Consider the following 20,509-nt stretch of genomic DNA (forward strand, 5'->3'; position numbering starts at 1 on the left):
TACTTTACTATTGAGAAACTCACCACCAAAATCCTGATTTTTTTTCATCTAGCTCAGTGCCATCAATGACCTAAATATACTTTGTTTATCTAACTGTATTTTTCATTTTTTTCTGGTCTCTAGGTGTGCATGCTCTGTACCATTCTGCATGGTCCCCATTATCACTAAATCCACAGTGATTCTTTCCTGTGGACTTTTAAAACATGTTTTCTGTTTGTAGAATGTCATTTATCCAGCTTTGCACTTCCCCTTCCCTCCCCCCCAACTCCCAGCTATCTTCTGAACCTCAGGTGAAGACTTTATCTCTCCTGAGCCATCTGCCACTCTTGGACTAGCCATTCCTCTCTGTGCATCTCCTTTGTTGCTATTTTTTATGTGCATGGGTGTTCGCAGCCACCTGGGGTGTAAGGCCATTGAGGCAGGGAACCACATGGGCCCTTCGCTGCCCTTCACAGTGCCTACACCTTGGGGAGTGGGAGGTCATTTTGGAGGCAAGATGGAAAATGGACTAAAAAGAGGCTAGAGGCCCAAACTGCAGCTGGAGGTCATGGCCGTAGCCTGGGCACAAATGGTGTGGAGAGGAAAGACTTGTCACCAGGGATAACACAAATTAAAACAACTAACAGGGACTCCACCGTCTCTGGCCTGGTGTGGGGGGGCGGTGAGGGGGGACTGAGGAATGAGGGAGGTATCATGGGTCACAATAAGAAAGTTGCAGGGAATGCAGAGGACACTCCATGCTGGGGTGGTTTAAGGTGGAGAGGAAGAGGGTGGAAAGGAGATCTGCCCTCGAGCTATTGTAAGGAGATAAAGACTCAGGAGCCATGGACGTAGACCTCCAAGCCCCGCTGTCTGCCTCCCCTTGTTCTCATCGTCCTGCTGTCCCCCTGTGAGTGCCTCCGCTCTGGGTTTATTCCCCTTAATTCTGCCCCACTCTGTTTATTATTGCTCTCCTGACTTCCTTTTGCCACTGTTATCCTTCCCCATGTCTTCTTCATCTCCATTTCTCTCACACAAATCTGCTTTCTCTCCCCTTTTGCCATTTCTCCTTTCCACTATTTATGCATTCATCTGGGTCTCTCTTGTTTCTCTCCCCATCAAAGAACAGTTCCTCATAATTGTCTACCCTTTTTTTAATTTCTTCTCACCTTGCCTACTTCCTCCCAAACACACACACACACACACACACTCACACACACACACACACACACACGCACATGCACACGTGCACACACCCACCCCTCTGTGTGTAATGGCGCCCATTGTCACCCCTGCAGGAGATACAGCAGCGGCATGGTCTGGCCAACTCCATCTCTTCTTACCTAATCAAGCCTGTCCAGAGGATCACCAAGTACCAACTGCTCCTGAAGGTACCTGCCCTCCCCTCTGTGTCACCCCCTCCCAAACTACCAACCGGGTCCGGGGAGGCCCAGCTTTGCCAAAGGATGGGATGGACAGCTTCCCCCTCAAGACCTCGCCTCCACCTAGAGCAAAACTTCAGAGATGAAATCCACTGGCTTTGCTGCCTCCCAGACTGCATAAACTATCCCAGGAAATTCTGGGTGCTAATTTGATGGGGAACAGAGGAGACATGAGAACAGGAATGACTCTTTCCACACCTGCCCACCACTGCACAACTTAGAGCAGTTGTCACCAGGGGCACTGGCTGACACGTGGAGCCTCACTTGGCTGCCCGGGCAGATTCCTCCTAGTGGCCCCTGCTTCTGATAGGATCAGGAGTCAAGGTCTTCAGGGCAGTGCCAGTCTACATAGGCAATAGAGGCCCAGGATAGCACCTACCATTGCCTTAATCTCTGTCAAGACTATGAGGTTTCTAAGAGAAAACCCTCAAACAGTGCAGATTAAAACACAATGGCGGGCTGCCTGGGTGGCTCAGTGGGTTAAGCCTCTGCCTTCAGCTCAGGTCATGATCTCAGGATCCTGGGATCGAGTCCCGCATCAGGCTCTCTGCTAGGCAGGAGCCTGCTTCCTCCTCCCTCCCTCTCTCTCTCTCTCTCCCTCTCTACCTACTTGTGATCTCTCTCTGTCAAATAGATTTAAAAAAAAAAAAAAAAAAAACCCACAATGGCACTCTTGTGTCTGGAGGAGCCCATATGTTAGGTAAGGGTTCTTTTGGAGCCAAGCAAAAGATTCAGATTTTCTCCAAAATATTCTCTTTAAAATTTAAATAACCAAATGATATGAAATACTAGGTAATTTGGGTTGATTCTTCTTAAGGAAAGATATACTAGCCATCTGAAAAGATGGCATTTCCCCCACAGAAAGCCTGGAAAATCAGTATTACAAGCAATTATGTAACGCCAGTGTATACCAGTTCTCAAGGGATAAGGGTGGGGTTTTCCCTAAGTTTAATTATTTTGCTAGTGGCTCCTCAAATGCAGAGGACATCGAGGTAGCAAGAGGCGTCTTCTAAGTAGTGTATTTCCAGAGAAAATCTGCTGAAATTCAACTCACGTGTAGAGGTGCTTGTGGAGTCTCATATGTTCTAGCTTAACGGAGCCTAAAAACCAGTCTAGTTTCAAACCTAGGTTTCTACTCATGCTGGAGTGTGGCCCCTGCCCCATAGGGCAGGGGTCTCCCTGCTTAGCCATGTGGTTCCAGGATAAGAGCAGGGCCTCTTCACCATTCTGTGTCAGGATACGGACTAGTCCCCCCCACCCCCCTATGGTCCTTCTGGCCTCCACCTTCAAATTCCTCTTGCCTTATCTCTAAGAAGAGACTTTTTGGGCTTCTGCTTCCAGGCACTCAAGTCACCAGCCCTGCAGAGATGCCTTAGAGAATTACCTCGCGGCATCCTGCCCTTGGCCTTTACTGAGGCCTCGTGTGAGAAGTAACAATGTGCAGAGCACCTTGACTGTTTTAACAGAATTGCTTACAAAGATGTCCTCTTTGTTTTTTCAAGTTCCTTGTATAAAGACTCACAAAACTCTCATAGGACCTCAGAGTGGGGTACAGGTATTCTCTCCAAAATTGTTGGTGTGCCCTCTACCTGTAAATCGCAAGAGCTTTCGCTCCTTCTTCACCTTTGACTAGCAGATAATTAGCCTTGAGTCCTGTTACAATGACTACAATGACTATATTGTTTCTACTTTGTCCTTAACCCAGATTTCTGTGTATAATCATCCTCTCCTTCCCTAGCCCATTTAATGCTTGACCCTTTCATGATTCTTCTTGTACCAGAACACTTTAAAATTCAATTTTGTGGTTATGAAATGTAAGTATTGCAACGCCTTTTCAGGAGTCAGTGGGGCTATAAGTTAAAAAGTAAAACAAAACAGAAACTCACCCATACACTCTGCTGGTGCCTTAAATAAGTAAGATCCAGTTCTAAGAGAAAGATAGCTTTTCACCTCTCCCTTTGAATTCCGCGGGGCTGAGGTTTCCAGGATAGTCTTGTGACACACACAGGAGAAGGAAGGGAGGGTGGACAGGCCGCCCTGTATTTTGTTTTGGGCAATGGGAGGGGTGGGTGCTAGGCCTTCATTCTGTAATTGGGTGTCTTAGGAAGAAATGATTGTGCAGGTAACTGAGAAGGGGAAAAAACGAAATAGTGGGAATTGGACTGTGGAGAAGTTGTAAAATTATTGGGGAAAAAGGACTTACTAAGGTGATTAGGACTCATAAATGTGCTGATAGCAGAGTACCCGCTGAGTAAAAGAAAAATAGTTTGCTGAGCTTTTACTATAAATAAATAATGTGGGATTTATTCTCTCATTAAAGACAGTTTTATTCCAAATATATTGATATTTAATTATTAGTGTCCTCTGGGGCTCCTCACTTTGGGTGTTGCATGAAATTAAAAACTGTATGTCAGTTGCTGTTCAATATTCTCCCTGTAAATCTGCTACAGCTATCCTTTTGGAGTCTAAATTAAATGTGGAGGCTTCTCCTTAATATCAACTATAACAAAGAACTTTCTGGCTTTGCTAGCTGATTAGAGGACTTGCCACACTGCTTTGGGGGCCGGGGGATGGGCGGGGGTTGTCTAACCAATTAGTGTTTTCTGTTGCACACTGAATCCTATTTCATATTTGGCTCTTGTGCTTCTGCCTAGAAATTCCTTTGAGGATATATGAGAACAAGGTCAGGAGGGCAAAAATTAGGGAAGGGATGGGAGAATCAGAGAACTTCAGGTTGGTATAAGAAAATGCAGGTTTCTGAACAATTTTTTCCTGTTATACTGGCTGCAACCAAGGACAGAGCTGAGAACGGATCACTTCTCCCTCCCAAACATGCTCAAAGTAGTTCATCTCTCCTTTGGACACTCAGCACTCCCTTCTTCATAAGGGAATGTATCTGAGATGACACGAAGGATTGAATGTTCATGTCAGATGCTCAGTAATCAGATCCCTTACCAAGTATAAAGCTTGACTAATAATGTCAAGGATACAAATAATCCCAAGGCAGAGATAAAGCACAGAGAAGTCCAGGACCACCAACAGCTCCAAGTCCTTTCTTGGAACTTCAGGAGGTACTGTGGCTCAGACCAACATATAGACCTTCTCAATGGTGTATGTTGTATCGGATCATTTACCCCAAAGAGAACCATTTTGTTTATGAAATATACTAACTTCTTACTCAGATAGTAGCATAATATCTGTAATACTTTACCAGGAGCTATGCCCCTAAAGCCATAGATTCAGGTTTTTGTTACCACAAGAATCTATTCTACTGGAAGCATTCCATAGATAAGGACTCTCCTGCCAGCTAGCTAGTACCATTAGTTTATTTGCTGGAAGGTCTGACATTAACATGTTCACAAGATTTTATCTGGTCAACTTCTTTCTTTCCTGGAAGGCCATCTTACCCATCCACCCGTACCTGACTCCCCCTACCCTCTAGAAGGAGAGCATATGATTTGCAGATCTGTTACCCGTTTCTTTCCCCATATCAAAATGAGCAAAATTTACAGTAATCCTCATAGGAAAAATGAAAGCCGACATTCCTCTGGGTTGGGGAAAATTATTTTAAATGGTCTTTATAATTTTTAAGAAAGTTGAAAATTCTCTTTTCTCCATAAAGCAGATACTATATGTCTTTTATGGAGATAATAATAACCTAGTCTTCAATGAGGAATAAGAGAGGGCATGCTCTGGGAAGTCTCAGTGTGATGGAGGTCATGGGGGACAGGGTTGGTATGGCAGATGGAATATGGGACTTGGAGTCTAGATTTAAGATTCAAAAAGGACTAGTCCAGAATCCCATCTACCAATCTCAGGTTAGGAACTCCTGACTTATTTGATCCAAAAATATTTTATAACTCTGAAACCCTGTAAACCTATAATGTCTGTAACCCCAGGTTGCTTCCAGTATGGTGCAAGTCAGCATTTAGGCAGCAGAGGGATGTAAATAAACATGATGGCAGCCGTAGGCGTGCAGGGACAAATGAGCACTGTGCATTCTTTGCATACCTGTTGTCTTCTCTTTGTGATTCCACACTACTGACCCTCTGTTTGTGTGCTGTGCCAGGAGTCCTCCCTTCTCCAGGAGAGGAACCATGTGAAAGAGAATGCCCTAGATTGCTGACTTCCAGTGCTGGGCATTTAAGAGTTGGGTTGAATTGAGTTAGTTTAGGTTAGATGGAGCCGTGGAAGTTCAGTCTCGGAAAAAATTGTGGTTGAATTCTTTGGAGAAAACATCCCACCCTCATAGCTTATAGCTCCTTATAGCTTAGAGGGAACCATTACAGAGAATGAAGCTGGTCTATAGTCACCTTGGTGGGTTAGGTGGTGGGAGGGTGGGGAAGCTGGGATAAATGGTTCTAATTGTGTCTGGACTTTTCCCCCCAGGAACTTTTAACTTGCTGTGAAGAAGGAAAGGGGGAGCTCAAGGATGGCCTGGAGGTGATGCTCAGTGTCCCAAAGAAAGCCAATGATGCCATGCATGTCAGCATGCTGGAAGGTAGCTGTCGGTCCTCCCAGCCTGTCTGGGGGAGCCTCTTCCTTTCCTAAGACCAGGGAGCTTATTTCGTGGGAGAGAAGTGGCATGAAGTCAGGCAAAGGGCAAGGCTGGAAGAGAGGAGAAATGGCAAGTGGAGGGCATGGGTCTTCAGGGCATTGGACCTCAGGAGGTGTGAGAGGAGCTCCACAGGGGCCAGCTCGACCAATACCTGCCTCCTAGTAGGACCAAGTTGTTTCAGGTACGTAGACAACTTGCTGCGTGTGAGGTGGTCTAGCACAGGCTATCTTCCTCACCCAACATGTGCTAGAGCCCTGCCCCACAGCAGTCCTGTTCATCTGCTTGGCACTAGCATTGTGTTGATCACCAAAATGAGTAGAAATCCTGCGTGCATGTAAATACACACACACACACGCACACGCACGTGCCCCCATGGTCTCCAGCCTTATGCCCTTCTTCTTTCTATTGCAATAAAATATACATAACATAAAACTTGCCATTTAACCATTTTTAAGTGTACAGCTCAGTGGCATTAGGTACACACCAGTGTACCTATTTTCTCTTTTCTCCCTATTCCTGCAAACCACAGAAGAGGCACTGGCAAGTTGTACACCTCTGCCTCTCACTTGCTCTCTCTCACTCACACACACACACACACACACACACGTGTCATCAAAATATTTCAATGTGTGGAATGTGCAGGGTTTTGTAGGGGGATGGGGAGACTAAAAGTGAATATAACAAAGTAGAAGTATACTTTTTATAATTTTTCTTTTTAAAACTTTGTGAAATTATTTCAGATATATATTTTAGTGTTGAGGCAGATTAGTATATAGCCATCAAAAAAGTATTGTGTACAATTTGGGGCAGTCACAAAATTGTGTATTTTATGTTATAATAAAGACTTCTTCCTCTGAAGGGAAAAAAAAAAAAAAAAAAGGTGAGAAAAGTCCAGCCAGACAGACCTGAGAGGACTTTGCCTAAGTACATGTAGTCCATGGGAACCATGCTCTTGGGACCCAGAGACTGGGTAGAGTGAAACTCCAATACAGTGCTCTTACCTCTGCAGAACAGACATGCAGATCAGCCAAGCCAGGGTGGGCTTGTGAGAGGAGCTCAGACTCGGCATCCCAGTCTGGCCTGGCAAACAGGTGCTGAGGGACAGGAGTGCCCTCTGCTGCAAGTCTGCAGACCTGTATTTTCTCCTCCCCACCTTCTGTCCCCACCCTCCGTCTAGAAGGCTCCATCTGGTCTCCCCACTTCCTGGGCCACTCTGAGCAGAGGAGGCTGGAGTTTTCTGTGCAGTTGAGTCCTGGTAACCTTCTCCGGACTGAGCACTAGCCATCTGAACATACTCCTCTTGCCACAATTTCTCCACTCTGTTCTGTTGGCACCCATCCTTGTCCCCAGCCCTGGGTGTCCTCCCCTGCAAGCACCCTTCTCCTCCAGCTGGTCCCTGCCCTGTTCTGAATCTAGTTGCTCCAAGTACGGTCTGAGGACCAGCAATAGCAACACCTGGGAGCTTGTCGGAACACAGATTCCTGGGCTCCACCTGACAGCTAATGAATCCCAGTTTCCCAGTCTCCCTGCAGGGCAAGGGTGGGTAGGAATCTGGGTTTTGACCAGCTCTTTGGGTAATTCTTATGCATACTAAGTTTCAGAACCTTTGTTAAAATTTAAAGAGGAATAAATGTGACTGTTCAAGACACCGCACTGTTTAGGAGCCATCAAAGGGAAGAGTCGTAGGAATGGAATAAAAGAAATGAGCAGTGACAAATAAAGAGGAGTCAAGGGCCCTCCCCTATCCTGCAGTGCTTACCCGCAGCCCCACCCAGTGCTCTGAGTGGGTGGGAAGCTATAGGAAGAGGGGTACATGGGGTTTGCCCTTGCAGGAGGTGTCAGCCCATGCGGAGATGCCGCCAATCCTGGTTATGTGTAGGAGACTGGGCACGGGAAGGGGGATCTGCTCGCTGTTCCCTAGAGTTCTCTCCTCAAGTTTTGAGGAGGCTCAGGAATCCGCTGAGAGGGGATTCCTCTCATTGTGGGAGCAGAGGGCTCCTCGGGGAAACCTTTCTGCTACAGGAGTGGAACATGGCCCTCAAGTGGTGCTAGAGAAACTCCACAGAGCTGAAACGGTGTCTTTCAGGGTTCGACGAGAACCTGGATGTGCAGGGAGAGCTGATTCTCCAGGATGCCTTCCAAGTGTGGGACCCAAAGTCACTGATCCGGAAGGGGCGGGAGCGGCACTTGTTCCTCTTTGAGATCTCCTTGGTTTTTAGCAAGGAGATCAAGGACTCTTCAGGACACACGAAATATGTTTACAAGAACAAGCTACTGGTAGGTGGGGTAGGTGGGGTCAGACAAGTCTCCTGGTTGTGGTAGAGCCCTGGGGCAGAAAGGGCTCTCGAACACTCAGCTCATCTCTCCCCTGGAGCCACATCAAAACCATCCTGGACAATGAAAAGACCTCCTATTTGGAAAGCTGCCCCCCTCGACTCCCCCTTCTGCATTTTAGAACTCAACGGTCTTCTTGCTGTCTACATTTAGTACCTCCCTCTTCACCCTCCCTCCCTGCCACCTGCTGATCTGGCAGGTGCCTGTAGGTCCTTTCATCCCAGGTAGAAGACAGAAGCGGCCAGTCTGTTGAAGTTTGATTGACAGAAGCCCCTCCCTCGGTCCTCTCCTCTTTGTTGCCTTTCCCTTCCCACCCCAGCCCTAAGTTCCCCACTGCCCTCCCCTTCCCCGCCTCTCACAGGCATTTCCTGTCTACAGACCTCAGAGCTGGGTGTGACCGAGCACGTAGAAGGTGATCCCTGCAAATTCGCCTTGTGGTCTGGGCGCACCCCCTCCTCAGACAATAAAACAGTACTGAAGGTAAGTACTGCTCCCAGCCAGCCAAGGGTGCAGGGTTGCGGGTAGCAGGTGGAAGGCAGAGGGCGGCAGCATCTTCTTCTTGAAAGCTGGGGCCTGGAGACTCCACAGGGAGGGCAGTAGCCCACGGGTATTAAAAACCAAGTTCTGTCATGGAAGTAGGCCTGAAATCTCAAAGATGGGTGGTCTCCTAAGTCCTTCCCCTCCTGTGCACCTAGAGGGAAAAAGGCAGGGAACAGCCAGCTGAGCTGTCTCAGCAGGGCCCACTTTAGTATGTTCTGTACTTATGTCCCCTTCAAGGGCAAGGACAACTGACCTTTTGACAAAAAGTACCTTGATTTGTTCCACATCCATCCAATGCTTTTTCTTGAACACCTACATAGAAGGTATTCTGCCCAGGGCTGCTTGTAACTAAGTATGAGAGATGGACTCATCCTCCAGGAACTTGGGTTCTAGAGCTCTAGTAAATCACGCTAGCTTGGCAACTGTGTTGATTGAAAGGAGTGCTGAGAAAGAGCTCTTCGCCAGATGACAGCCTTAAGGAGTCATTCCAGCTCTCCAGAGCACACACAGCTTGGGATTCGGGGCTTGTGGTAACATGCATCGAACCGAGAAGGGGTCCTGCGGACTGGGCTCCCACCAGACATTTGTTTATTGGGGTGGCTGCCACCCTGGAAGAGGTAGTACGACTGTGACAAATTCTTCACATTGTTCCCTCTAAATTGTCGCCCAGCTCTAGCTGCCATGAGACAGAATGACCTGAAAACAATTCCACAAAGACAAACTAGAGATTCACGAAATGGTACAAGTGCCTTCAGTGAACATGTTTACAAGACTAAACTCCTGGCACTGACTTTCCATCAGCGCAAACCTATGTATGTAGCCATACTAGGGTTTAAATGTGCTGGCATGGATTTGTACCACTTGGTAAATAGCCACTGCCTTCAGATACCCCCTTGCTACCCCTCCTAGTGCTGCCCAGATCTCCCCAGCCTCTAGCAACTGATGTGTTCATCCCTGCCCCAGCATGGGACTTCTCCATAGGCTCCAGCCCCAGACAGGTGGCAGTATGTTTTTAGAAGATTTTTATGTACTTGAGAGAGAAAGACCATAAGCAGCAGGGAGGGGCAGAGGGAGAGAGAGAAGCAGACTCTCACTAAGTAGGGAGCCTGACACAGGGCTCCATCCCAGGACCTCGAGATCATGCCCTGAGCCAAAGGCAGACAACCAACTGAGCCAGCCAGGTGCCCCAGCGCCGATGTCAGTATTGGTCATTGCCATACAGAGTATTAAATACTTTGACAATCACTCCTCTACAAGTCTGTATTGAGTATTGCAGTCTTAGCCCCATTCTAGTAGTTGAAGGAGTGTGTTCTTTAGATTGAAGAGTCATGCATGTAAAATGAGAAATGAGCTCTTCAAACATTTTGTGTCCTTGAAAATAATGGGATAAGCTGCAGGACAAGGATGGAGAACTGTTTTAGGCACGGCAAAAGGAGATAGGGTATTTACTCTTTCTCTCTGTGGTACTCCAGGCCTCCAACATAGAAACCAAGCAGGAGTGGATCAAGAACATTCGAGAGGTGATTCAAGAAAGGATCATTCACCTGAAAGGAGCTTTAAAGGAGCCGATTCAACTCCCCAAAACACCAGCCAAGCAGAGGAACAATAGTAAGAGGTAACCAGCATCTCTCCCCCGACCTCACAGGCTCCAGGAGTGGGAGTGGGATCTCCCTCTGCTCCCACAGGGGCGGTACAGTCTGCCGTTGGCGCCCCTCTCCATGAAGTCCCGTTTAAGATGAGGAGTCTCCGTGCTCGCTTCGGCAGCACATATACTAAGATGAGGAGTCCTCTCTGAGCATCTCACCAGTCACTGTCAGTTGCATTCAGCAGGGCTGCACTGAGCACCTCATCTTTCACAGACACTGCTATGTGCTCAGAGAAGAGAAGGGGAAGCACACGATGGGCCCTTGGCCTCGAGAACCCTCTAGTGGTTGTATCTCACACATGGAATAGTTAGACTCAAAGGACCAGTACCGCCCATAGAGACAGTAAATGCTGTAAAAATTCATTGAGAAGGGGCTTTAGGTGAGCACTAGAGAGGCGAGTCCAGGGAAGGCTTTGAGAGGGAGGTAGGCCATGAGGGGACTGATTAGGCAGTATGGAAGTTTTATATGTGGTTAGAGCAGGGGCTTGGTGTGATGGGGTTGTCGGTGCAGCTCTTCTGTCCCCCCGAGTCCTCACCTTCAGTTACCTGAGATAAGCAAGGTGATTGGGAAAAAGGGGACTGAGGTTTTGTATCTTCACCTCTCTGGTACCTTCGTCACCCCATTTGCCCTACACTGGTGGAAGATATCCTCAGTGTCTGAGGTCACTCAGTGACGCAAATCTCCATGTGACAGTCACCTACAAGGACTCTCTTAAAGGGCACTTCAAAAGAGAGCATATAAAAACATCATGTCAATACTGGAAAAAAAAAAAAAAAGAAGAAAGAAAACAGAGTTCTGGGGGTGATGGTCATTGGCAGTAACAGGCTTGCCTTTCCTTGCCTTTCCTATTCCTGAATGGACTAAATCCTTAGTTGACCTTCTGGTGCCAGCCAGGATGCATGGACCTGAGGACCTGCGGAGTAGCAGCATTAGTACAAAGGGAGTTGATAGCCCGAAGAAGGGTGTGACTGAGGTAGGGAGAAACACCTCCACGGGCTGGAAGCCCTAAGACCTGCGTAGCCAGGAAAAGGTCACCGCTCAGTGCTGGAAGGACAAATCAGGGCTGCATTGGAGGAGGGGGTATTTTCATTTCAGTTACCCATGGCCAGAGTCCGGGGGAGGGCCAGACTTAGTTTAGCTCTAGGGCCCCGCTCTTCTTCAGGAAGCCCCTGCTTCAATAAAGAAGATAGAGAGGAAATGGTCTAGGAACTCAATGTCCAGGAGCACGCAGGAGAGGATGGACATTTAGGTGAGGCTGGCTCAAGTCTGGGAAGCAGCCCCTTTCTGAACATCTGTAGATCGTGAGATGGACTTCTCTTGAAAATGCCTCCCACCATTTCTCTGTCACGTCCTGAAATAAGAGAGTGAAACCCTGGGCCGAGTCTGCGGAAAACAGTCCAGGCTGCCTGTCTTTTCATTAGCTCAGCTCCCAGGAGGTGGGGACAGAGTGTGCGGAGGAGTGAATTGGCTTGGAGAATGCCACCCCCACTCCTGGATGGGCTCCCCAACGCCCCCAGAGCTGGCTTCATCTGCAGTGGACCAGAAGGGCCCACACTGGGCCAGAAGGGTGGGAAGCACCCCATACAGCCAATGCTCAACTATAGGCAAATGGTGGGGAGCTGCAGCCCAGATATCTAAAACAGCACATGATCTAAGAGGCCTTTATTCTTGGTTTTGAAATGCATCACATAATTTCGTTTTACTGCAGCTCTTCCTTCCTACAAATGTGTGGCTTATATTATTAAAATAAGTTGGCCTTTCCCAGCCCTGCAAGTGGTGGTGAGAAGGCCGTTGACCTCGAAGTCGTCTAGGTAGGAGGAGACCCTTTTGTGACTAGGAGCTACTGTGTATATACACATGGGTCACATGCATGCTCACCTGCACACACGTGTCCAGATACACCAGATGTGATTGTTGAGACTCTGGGAGGCGACTTGTTATATGGGGCCTTTTGCCCACGCAGTGTTACCCTCAGGCAGCCCGTTCCTAACGCCATGACCTCTATCAAAGCAGCATCAGAAGTGGGACTTTCATAAGCCTCCGTGGGAAGAGCCGGCCCTCTTCGTGCTCATTTATCCAAGTCCTGGCCCATATCTCCTTCAGTTTTTCCCAACACGGACCGTTCAGCCTTCACCAGTTCCCAGGCACCTAATCGCCCTCGGCCCTGGCTATGGATTCAGTGTGGGATTGAGACCTAATTCTCATGCTGGAGAATCGAAGGGCTGTGTGAGTGAGACATTGGTCCAGTGGCCCAGGAGGGGCTCTGCTTGCCAGGAGCGCACTCGGAGCTTATCTCACCAGGTGCTCAGGAACACAGCTGACTGAGGAAGCTGCTGTGCAATCTGGGGTCTTCGCAATGGTGCCTTGGCCTTCTGTGTTGATAAGAAGCCATCACAAACAGTACAAGACCCACAAGACCCACCAAAATGAAGGAAGTAATCTCTTCCTCCATACCCAGGAGTTGAGCCTCCAACATCAGCAACTTCCCAAAGATTATTGCCCCTAGAAGCAATATCTCGTGTCAGGAGAAACACAAGTCAAAAGGAAAAAAAAGTTCTGTTTTCTTTATAGGCCAGCTATAAACTAGCCCCCATCTTCTTTCAGCATGCAGAAAAACTATTTAAATACCTTGAACTCTGGATTGTGGGCCATCACCCAGTCAGCTGGGTCAAAGCCTCAGTTTTAAGCGGAATGGACCTCTTCCAACTGCACGTTTTAGACCGATTGCCAGTAAAAAAAATAAATACATCATCACCTTCTCTGTTCCATGGGCCAGAGGAGTCATGGAGAGGCCATTTCATGCTCAGCTATCAGCATAGGGACTGTGACCTTTTTAAGTACAAGAGGCGACATCTTTGAAAATCACAGAGGCCTGCTCCCTTTAATGGGATAATTTTAGATAAATCCCTGCTAGAAAGTGCCGAGGCTCTGCTCTGCCAGCCCAGCTGGAAATCCTTGTGTGCTCTAAACCCACAGTGGTTTCCCCCCACCCCCACCCCTGTTTTTTTTTTTCTTCTTCCTGCAGGGACGGAGTGGAGGATGTTGACAGCCAAGGGGATGGAAGCAGCCAGCCAGATACCATCTCCATCGCCTCTAGGACCTCTCAGAATACAGTGGACAGTGACAAGGTAGGACAGTGTCCCTAGCTTCCTTCCCCTAAGACTTATTGTTGGCTTAACCACCCCTGGAGAATTACCCCCAGAGGAACTTCTCCCACTATGGAGGCTAACCTCAGGAGCAGTTGTCTCTCTGTGCCAGCCAGAGTGGGAAGAGCAGGGCTGGAGGAGGTATGTCACAGTGTGGAGATGTTGTCTGAGGGGAGAGAAGACCAGGTGATCAGCCAGAACTCCCCCGTCACGGGAGTTAGCAGAAGTGATGAGGGTGTGCCAAGGGGGAAGGGTGAGAAGGTCTGGGTCTCCTGTCCTCTGGAGATGCCCTGCCTGGGCTGCTTGGGCAGCTCTGCCTCCTGGGAGGCTGGACCTCAGGACCCCTGAGGCTGGGATAGTTTCCTGAGACCTTAGTGGCTGTGACTGGCTCATATTTATAATAACTGAACCAGCTTATCTGAAGTTAGACCAAGGCCAATGTGATGGCAAATGGCCACAGAGATGCTGGTTGATAGGAGCCTCCTCTCTGAAGGGGTTCCAGTGGAAACTATGCCTTCCTCTGGCCAGAGTGTTGGGGCTCAGTTCCTGAGGGGCAGAGGACCAAGAGGTGTTGTGGGAAGCAGCTGGGAGGGATGTAGTAATCTTTGCCAGAAAGCCTGGTCACTTGGTCTCTCATATTTTGGAGCAAGTAAGCAGAAAGTAGGAGCTCTGAAGGAGAGTACAAGAAAAGAGAAGGTAGCAAAGAAACCCAGTGTATTTGTTCAAGTCAGGGAAAGAATTCAGCTGTCTAAATTTGCAGCAGGGATGGGAAGATTTTAGTCTCCGACCCTACTTTCATTTGCTTACCCCAGGGTCATTGAGTATGAGATGATCTTTTGCTACATGTTAGTGATTTTGTGAATGAAGGGATGGATTTCCAAAGATGGATTTGGCCCTAGTCTTTCAAGACCTAGTGTATTGGTCTAGTCCTTCAGCCTCAGGCAATAGGCTGTGTCCTTGCTTCGTTATGGTTTTTTTTTTTTTTTTAAGATGATCTGCATTCATTAGGATTTTTCCTAATTTTTTTTTCCTTACTGGGGTAATAAAAAATAAATAAAAGACTGTGCCCCAGACCTTCCAAGATCACGGTGCTAAGTCACACTCTAGATTAGTATTCAAGAACATTCGAGGTAATTCTGAGGTAATTCTGTCTGATGTCCTGCCTTCAAGTTTCTAAGCCATTTTTGACTATCAGAGTGGATGGAAAATTGTTTTTTTCTACTTGTAAAAACATACAAAGAAAACTATTCCTGTACTTTCCTTTCTCCTCTGATCTGTTTAGAAATGTAACCTAGAATATCCTATGAATGAGTGTTTCTTTTTAAACAGTCAGTGGGTGGGAAGCAAAATACAATGTTTCCCATGTTCAGAGAGAGCCTCTTAGTCTCGTGGTCTAGGGGTTCTGGCCCTTCCTACTGCTACTGCATCTTCCCACAGCCCTGACTTAGAGACCCCTGTGCTGGAGCCATGTGTCCTGTCCTGGGCTCCAGCCATTCCTTGTCTTCTGGCAAGGTAAGTGAGGCTAGATGAGAACACTTCCGATGGCAGGCATGTCACGATTTGTGAAGAATCCTGATTACTTACATATTATTCTACAAATAAGGAAACTTAGTCCCAGAAACTGAGTGACCCACCCAGGAAAAATGCTAGTTCGTGGAAAAGCAGGAACTAGAACCCAGATCATTCTGCTTCACTGTCATGCTTTTCTCTCACTCCAAAGGTCAATGCATTGTGCTCCCAACGCTAAGATGAACTCAGCTGGTCAGTCTTTCTCCACATTCCACAAAAACATGAGTCACATTATTCTTGAAAAAGCACCCACCACGTGCCAAGCTCTGTGCTGGGTACCGTAGAGAGATGTGGGCTATTTGTTGAATGTGAATCCTTATTTGTGTAATTCTTGTTCGATGTGTGTCTCTCTAGCCAGGCCATTAAGACTTGATGAGGGCAGGGTCGTCTGTCTGCTTCACTGCTGTCCCTGGCCTGCAGCACACACAGAGGCTCAGGAAAGCCTTGTGGGATGAATGAACAGAGGGAACACAGTCCCTGATCTCAGGAAGTTCCAGAAATCAGGAAGCAGCTAAAACAGCTGGTCTGAAAGCAGCCAGATATATACAGACGTTGTATTTTTAAATATACTCAAGAACCCTAGCAGTTTCCTTACCTCCAAGCAGAAAGCTTTAGTCAGCTGGAGAATCTGGCTTGTTGGGAACAGGAGCCCCCAACTTCCTTCTCAGGCCCTGGGAAACATGGGCAGTGGGGTCTGGAGATGATGAGAAGATTCTGTGTTCTATAAAGAAAACCGGAAAAATCCACCTAGAAGTAGTAGTAGAGGGCCTGTCTGTGACCACGCACTATGATTTAGAATGTTCTTACTTTTCTGACACAGAACAGTGATAATAGGGCAGCCATGTGTCCTTCTCCTATTTTCCCCTTTATCGGGGCAAGCCAGGAAGTGGTATCTTCGAGTTCAGAGATGTTCTCCACAGTGTTACCTTTTCCCCTAACTGTACTGGAAGACCGGGAGACTGTTCTCTGTTGGTTTCCAAGTGGTCAGGTGAACAGACTCTGAAGATCAGCAGGGTAACAAAAATGGGCTGGTTCCGGGAAACCAAACCATATTCAAGAGAAGGGCAAACAGGGGCAGCTGTGGGGTGGGGGTGGGGGAATAGGGCAGAGTCCCTTTGCAGGGATCAGGGCCATCCTAACAATGGGTTTCTAGAAAAGACCCCAGTCTTCCTCTTCTAATCCAGAGGAACTAGAACAGTGGCACTGCTGTGCTGGCAGATGGGGAAAATGTCACCATAAAAGAGCCATGGCAGACCCACTTGAGGAGCTGCAGGGCCCTAGGGCACCTCTCCGATCACTTTGTGTGTATTTCGTGTGCTGTGGTGGGTGGAAGGAGTTTGGGCACACCCAGGTTCAAACCCAGCTCTGGCGGTTACCCTCTGTGTCCTGTTGTGTGAGTTACTGCACCTTAATTTTCCTGTCTGCAAGACAAACACATTTGCTTGGCACCTGTTCAACATGCAGTAAGGGTTAATTTCCCACCATTAGCTGAGGGAAAAACCAAAGTTCAGACTCTCTGAATAAGAGAACACAATTACTTAACGAGCTGTGAGGATCTACTTCTTGGGTAGAGTTCTGCTCTCTTCCTTCATTAGCTAGCTGTCAGCGGGTTCTTTTCTGCACTACACCCTGAGGGAGTTAGCCTTAACTCAGCTGTCTATAAACAGAGCCACTCCACTCCTCTTTCTACCTGCTGGCCCCTTAGAGTCTAAAACCTAGATATTCATTGTGAGCATTGGCTCATGGTTCATTTTACTAGTTAAATATTGTCAAGTATTCATTGTAATCCCCAAGCTGTACCATCTTGGGTCAATGGCAACCCCTGGGCTAGAAATATTTGAAGATGGTTATTTTGTCTTCTCTCTTAATCTCCTGTCCAGAAGTCCTCAGTTTCTGCAGCTGTTCCTTATATTAATGTATTTGCATGCCCTCCCATATCCTGGCTGCCTTCCTCTGGGTTTCCTTCAGTGTGGAATAATCTATTAAGTGAGGCTTCCAGAACCATTCCTAAGCCTGGAGGTAGTGATCCAACTAGTACGAGTACCACTTCTTGTTCCAGGGCTGTTATGCCCAGCTTCGTCCCTGCCATGGTACCTGTGTGCTAGGGGTATTTGGTGTTGGCTCTTGAGCTCTCCATGCCTGCTTTCAGGTGGCACAGCTGATTTTAATAACCTGAGTGTTGGGATACTTGGTATCGACTGGATTTTCTCCTGTTTAGTTCCATCCTGGCATTCCAGCATATCAGCCACATCTCCCAGCTTTATCAGATAAACATATCTTTTATGGCTTCATCCCAATTCTTGCTAGAAAGATAAGATTGAGGGAAGAAGACCAATGTCCAGCCCCTTTTCTCTAGAGCAGAGGATCTGGGGGTGGTTTCCTTGCCTTGTGAATCTGTCTATGATGAAGAATCTGTCTAAAATTCCTAGTTCTGGGCTGCCTGGGTGGCTCAGCTGTTAGCATAGGCGTTCTACATGGGTCCGGATACCAGGACCCTGGGGATCAAGCTCTGCATCGGGCTCCCTGCTGGGCTGGAGGTCTGCTTCTTCCCTCTCCCACTCCCCCCTGCTCGTGTTCCTTCTCTAACTGTGTCTCTCTGTGTCAAATAATAAAATCTTAAAAAAAAATTTTTTTTTTAAATTCCTAGTTCTTCATTAAATGCTGACAAAACCAGCATGGGCACTTCAGGAACTAGCATTAATCACTTTCTCCCAAGTTGCCTTGGCTTAACCCTCAGTGGTTCTGCATGGTTGAGCTCTCCCTTGTACCTGTCACATGCAAAAGTCTTATTGCTGTGAAAGCAAAGGGGTGTACTTGCTTTGTTCGATTGGGCTCTAAGACCCTTTCTCTCTGCCCAAAATTGTGCTCCTGCTCCCCTGGGCACTGTAGAGAGTTTTGCCTGTTTGTATATTATGAAGCGATGCGACTTTGTAACCATACTTCAAAGAGATACAGAGTTATAGAATTCTAAGGAAGTGAGCCTGAGTAATGTGGCGGCAGTTAGAAAATCTTGTTTAACATGATGGATATCTGCCATATAATTTCCAGCTAATAGTCCAGAAGCAGCCACCTGCACCGTGCTGGTCCCTGTGCATCTGTTTACCATTTAGGGTAGGCATGCTGGGCGTGCCCCATAAATACTTATTGAATTGAACACTACAAACCCATCCTAGCAGAGATACTCTCCATCAAAACATTACTATGAATTTCTAGACACGTCCAGGCTGAAGACAAGGAAGTTGAAATGAAATTGAGTTGCAGATACTATTCTCTATAAAAATTCTAAGGGCAAAAAAATATCCCTTGACTATTCCGGGGCTGACTGTGTTTTAAGCGAAGAATTTCTGTAACAAGCTAATGTGATCTAAGATACAAGGTGGCCTGATACTGGCAATGTGCTGAAGGGGGACAGGGAGCTGTGTAAAGAAGCCTGGAGATTTCAGGATCGAATTTAATAGTTTTTAAACCGTATGGTCAAATCGCTTTAGTGGATCCTGGCCAAAATGTCGTTTCGCTGATTGGTAGGGAAGGCTCAGCTTAGAAACAGTGAGGGTCCAGCTAAGGGGAGAGTCAGAGGATGCCTACAGAGGATAGCTATAAAAAGTGATGGAGCAGCCCAGCTGTGGGAGCCTTCTGAGAATAGGCTTCCCTAGACCCTCATCTCATTTATCAGAATTTGGTAATCCTGACGCCTGCACCTTGAGAGCACTTAGCAAGCCACTGGGTGTAAGAGCTGTAGTCAGAGAAAGTTCTGCCCAGACCCTGCCGTCATGCAATGACTCTGCAGGAAGGAGTGTCTGGAGCATAGGAGATGTGTGATGGGTCCCCATGTGGGTTCCCACCAGCCACTCCCATGCAAGAAAATGGACAACAGGCTTCCTAGAGTGTTAAGGGCCCACAGATCACTGGGTTTTGCCTCTGAAGAGATAACCAGATATCTGGAAATGTGGCGATTCAGCAGTGTCAGGACTAATGAACATGCTTTCAGTTCACACAAGGTAGTATTGTTTGTTTGACAAATTCTTAAAAACCATCAGGATGGTATCCCCTCCACCCCCCAAGGCTGAGTCTCCAGAACATGACTAGGACAGCTTGTTAGCTGAGACAGCTGTGTCACTGGAGCAGAGGAACCCCCGCAGGAGATCCAGCCCATTAAATGTTCTCTACTAGAAGCAAAAGAAGATGTGATAGGGCGATCCCTGGCACTTCTGCTACCCTGCCCTTTGTCTCAGTGGGACCTGAGGGCCCTAAAATATTTCTTTATAGGGAGAGATTCATGTTACATCCTATCTAGTAACAAAACACTTTCTAGCCCCTAAATAAACAAGAGGAGTATATCATTGTCCTTCAGTTACCAGGTCTGGGAGAGTATGTGTCAGAAACCTAAACTTGACTTTATCAGCTGAATGGTCCTGAGATTCAGACATGGCCCATCTCGACAGCAGGTCGTGGGTCAGAGTTGCCATATGCATCCTAGGTAGAGGCATCCTGATTGTGCTCAAGACTCGCTAGTCACTCTAAAGTGGGAAAAATGCCATCTCCACTTTCAGATTTTCAGTGCAAATGGTGATTTTCTCCACAGCGTTCTGAATAACCCAAGCCAAGGACTAGGTTGGAAAATAGCTTTTGTTCTTAGTCCAGTACCTGTGGTGGGGGTGTGGGGACTGGTGGGGGGGGGGGCGGACAGGCAGTGGTGAACAAGGCCCAGCAAGGGATCTCCTGCTTCCCCCAGAAACACTGCTTAGTCCTCTCCTAAGCAGCATTCAACACAGTAGCAATGTGCTGGCTTTTCAGAACAAACCATAAAATATGAGGAGTTGAGGTCGCAGATATTCCTCTAAATGAGAAGTTCCTCAAATAAATGACGGCTTCCAGCTGTTGCACCTGACCAACCAGTGTGAAATACACTTTGCTGGGAAACCCAACCTGGGCTCACGGGGCAAAATCATGATGGCGCTATTTTACTATTTTGATTGCTGGCCCATGGCTTAAAAAGCTGCCTGGAGAGACCCACTTTGAAAGTTGCCAATCATCTGGAAAAGCAATTAAGTTTCATAAGTGACAGCAGCCCATGAGTCGCTCACTGGGCATGGGCAGATTTCACGGAGAAGAGCCCAGAAGTGCCCTGAGGATGCTGAGAGCTCAGCAGCCACAGGGCATCTCCTCAGTTCTAGAAGCAATGGGGCCCAGAGATCTGTCACAGAAATAGGGGAACTGCAAAAGGTGATTTGCCAGTAGATCAGATCTGTGTGTGGTAGCAGCTGGGGCGGCCACAGGCCCGATCTGAATAGGGGT

At 47.5% G+C, this 20,509-nt stretch overlaps 1 protein-coding gene across 25 annotated transcripts in view; it reads left to right on the plus strand.

The window, feature by feature from the left end:
• KALRN (kalirin RhoGEF kinase) overlaps positions 1-20,509 on the plus strand; it is a 661,891-nt gene that overhangs the window by 435,575 nt on the left and 205,807 nt on the right. For all 25 annotated transcript variants that reach the window (XM_059162890.1, XM_059162900.1, XM_059162892.1 and 22 more), the window contains exons 28-33: positions 1,278-1,370; positions 5,811-5,922; positions 8,066-8,256; positions 8,692-8,793; positions 10,326-10,468; positions 13,525-13,627. In XM_059162890.1, the coding sequence (XP_059018873.1) occupies positions 1,278-1,370; positions 5,811-5,922; positions 8,066-8,256; positions 8,692-8,793; positions 10,326-10,468; positions 13,525-13,627 (744 nt within the window). The remainder of the gene's footprint in view (positions 1-1,277; positions 1,371-5,810; positions 5,923-8,065; positions 8,257-8,691; positions 8,794-10,325; positions 10,469-13,524; positions 13,628-20,509) is intronic.

This window comes from Mustela lutreola, chromosome 2 (genome assembly GCF_030435805.1).
Source record: "Mustela lutreola isolate mMusLut2 chromosome 2, mMusLut2.pri, whole genome shotgun sequence".
In the NCBI taxonomy this organism is placed as follows: domain Eukaryota; kingdom Metazoa; phylum Chordata; class Mammalia; order Carnivora; family Mustelidae; genus Mustela; species Mustela lutreola.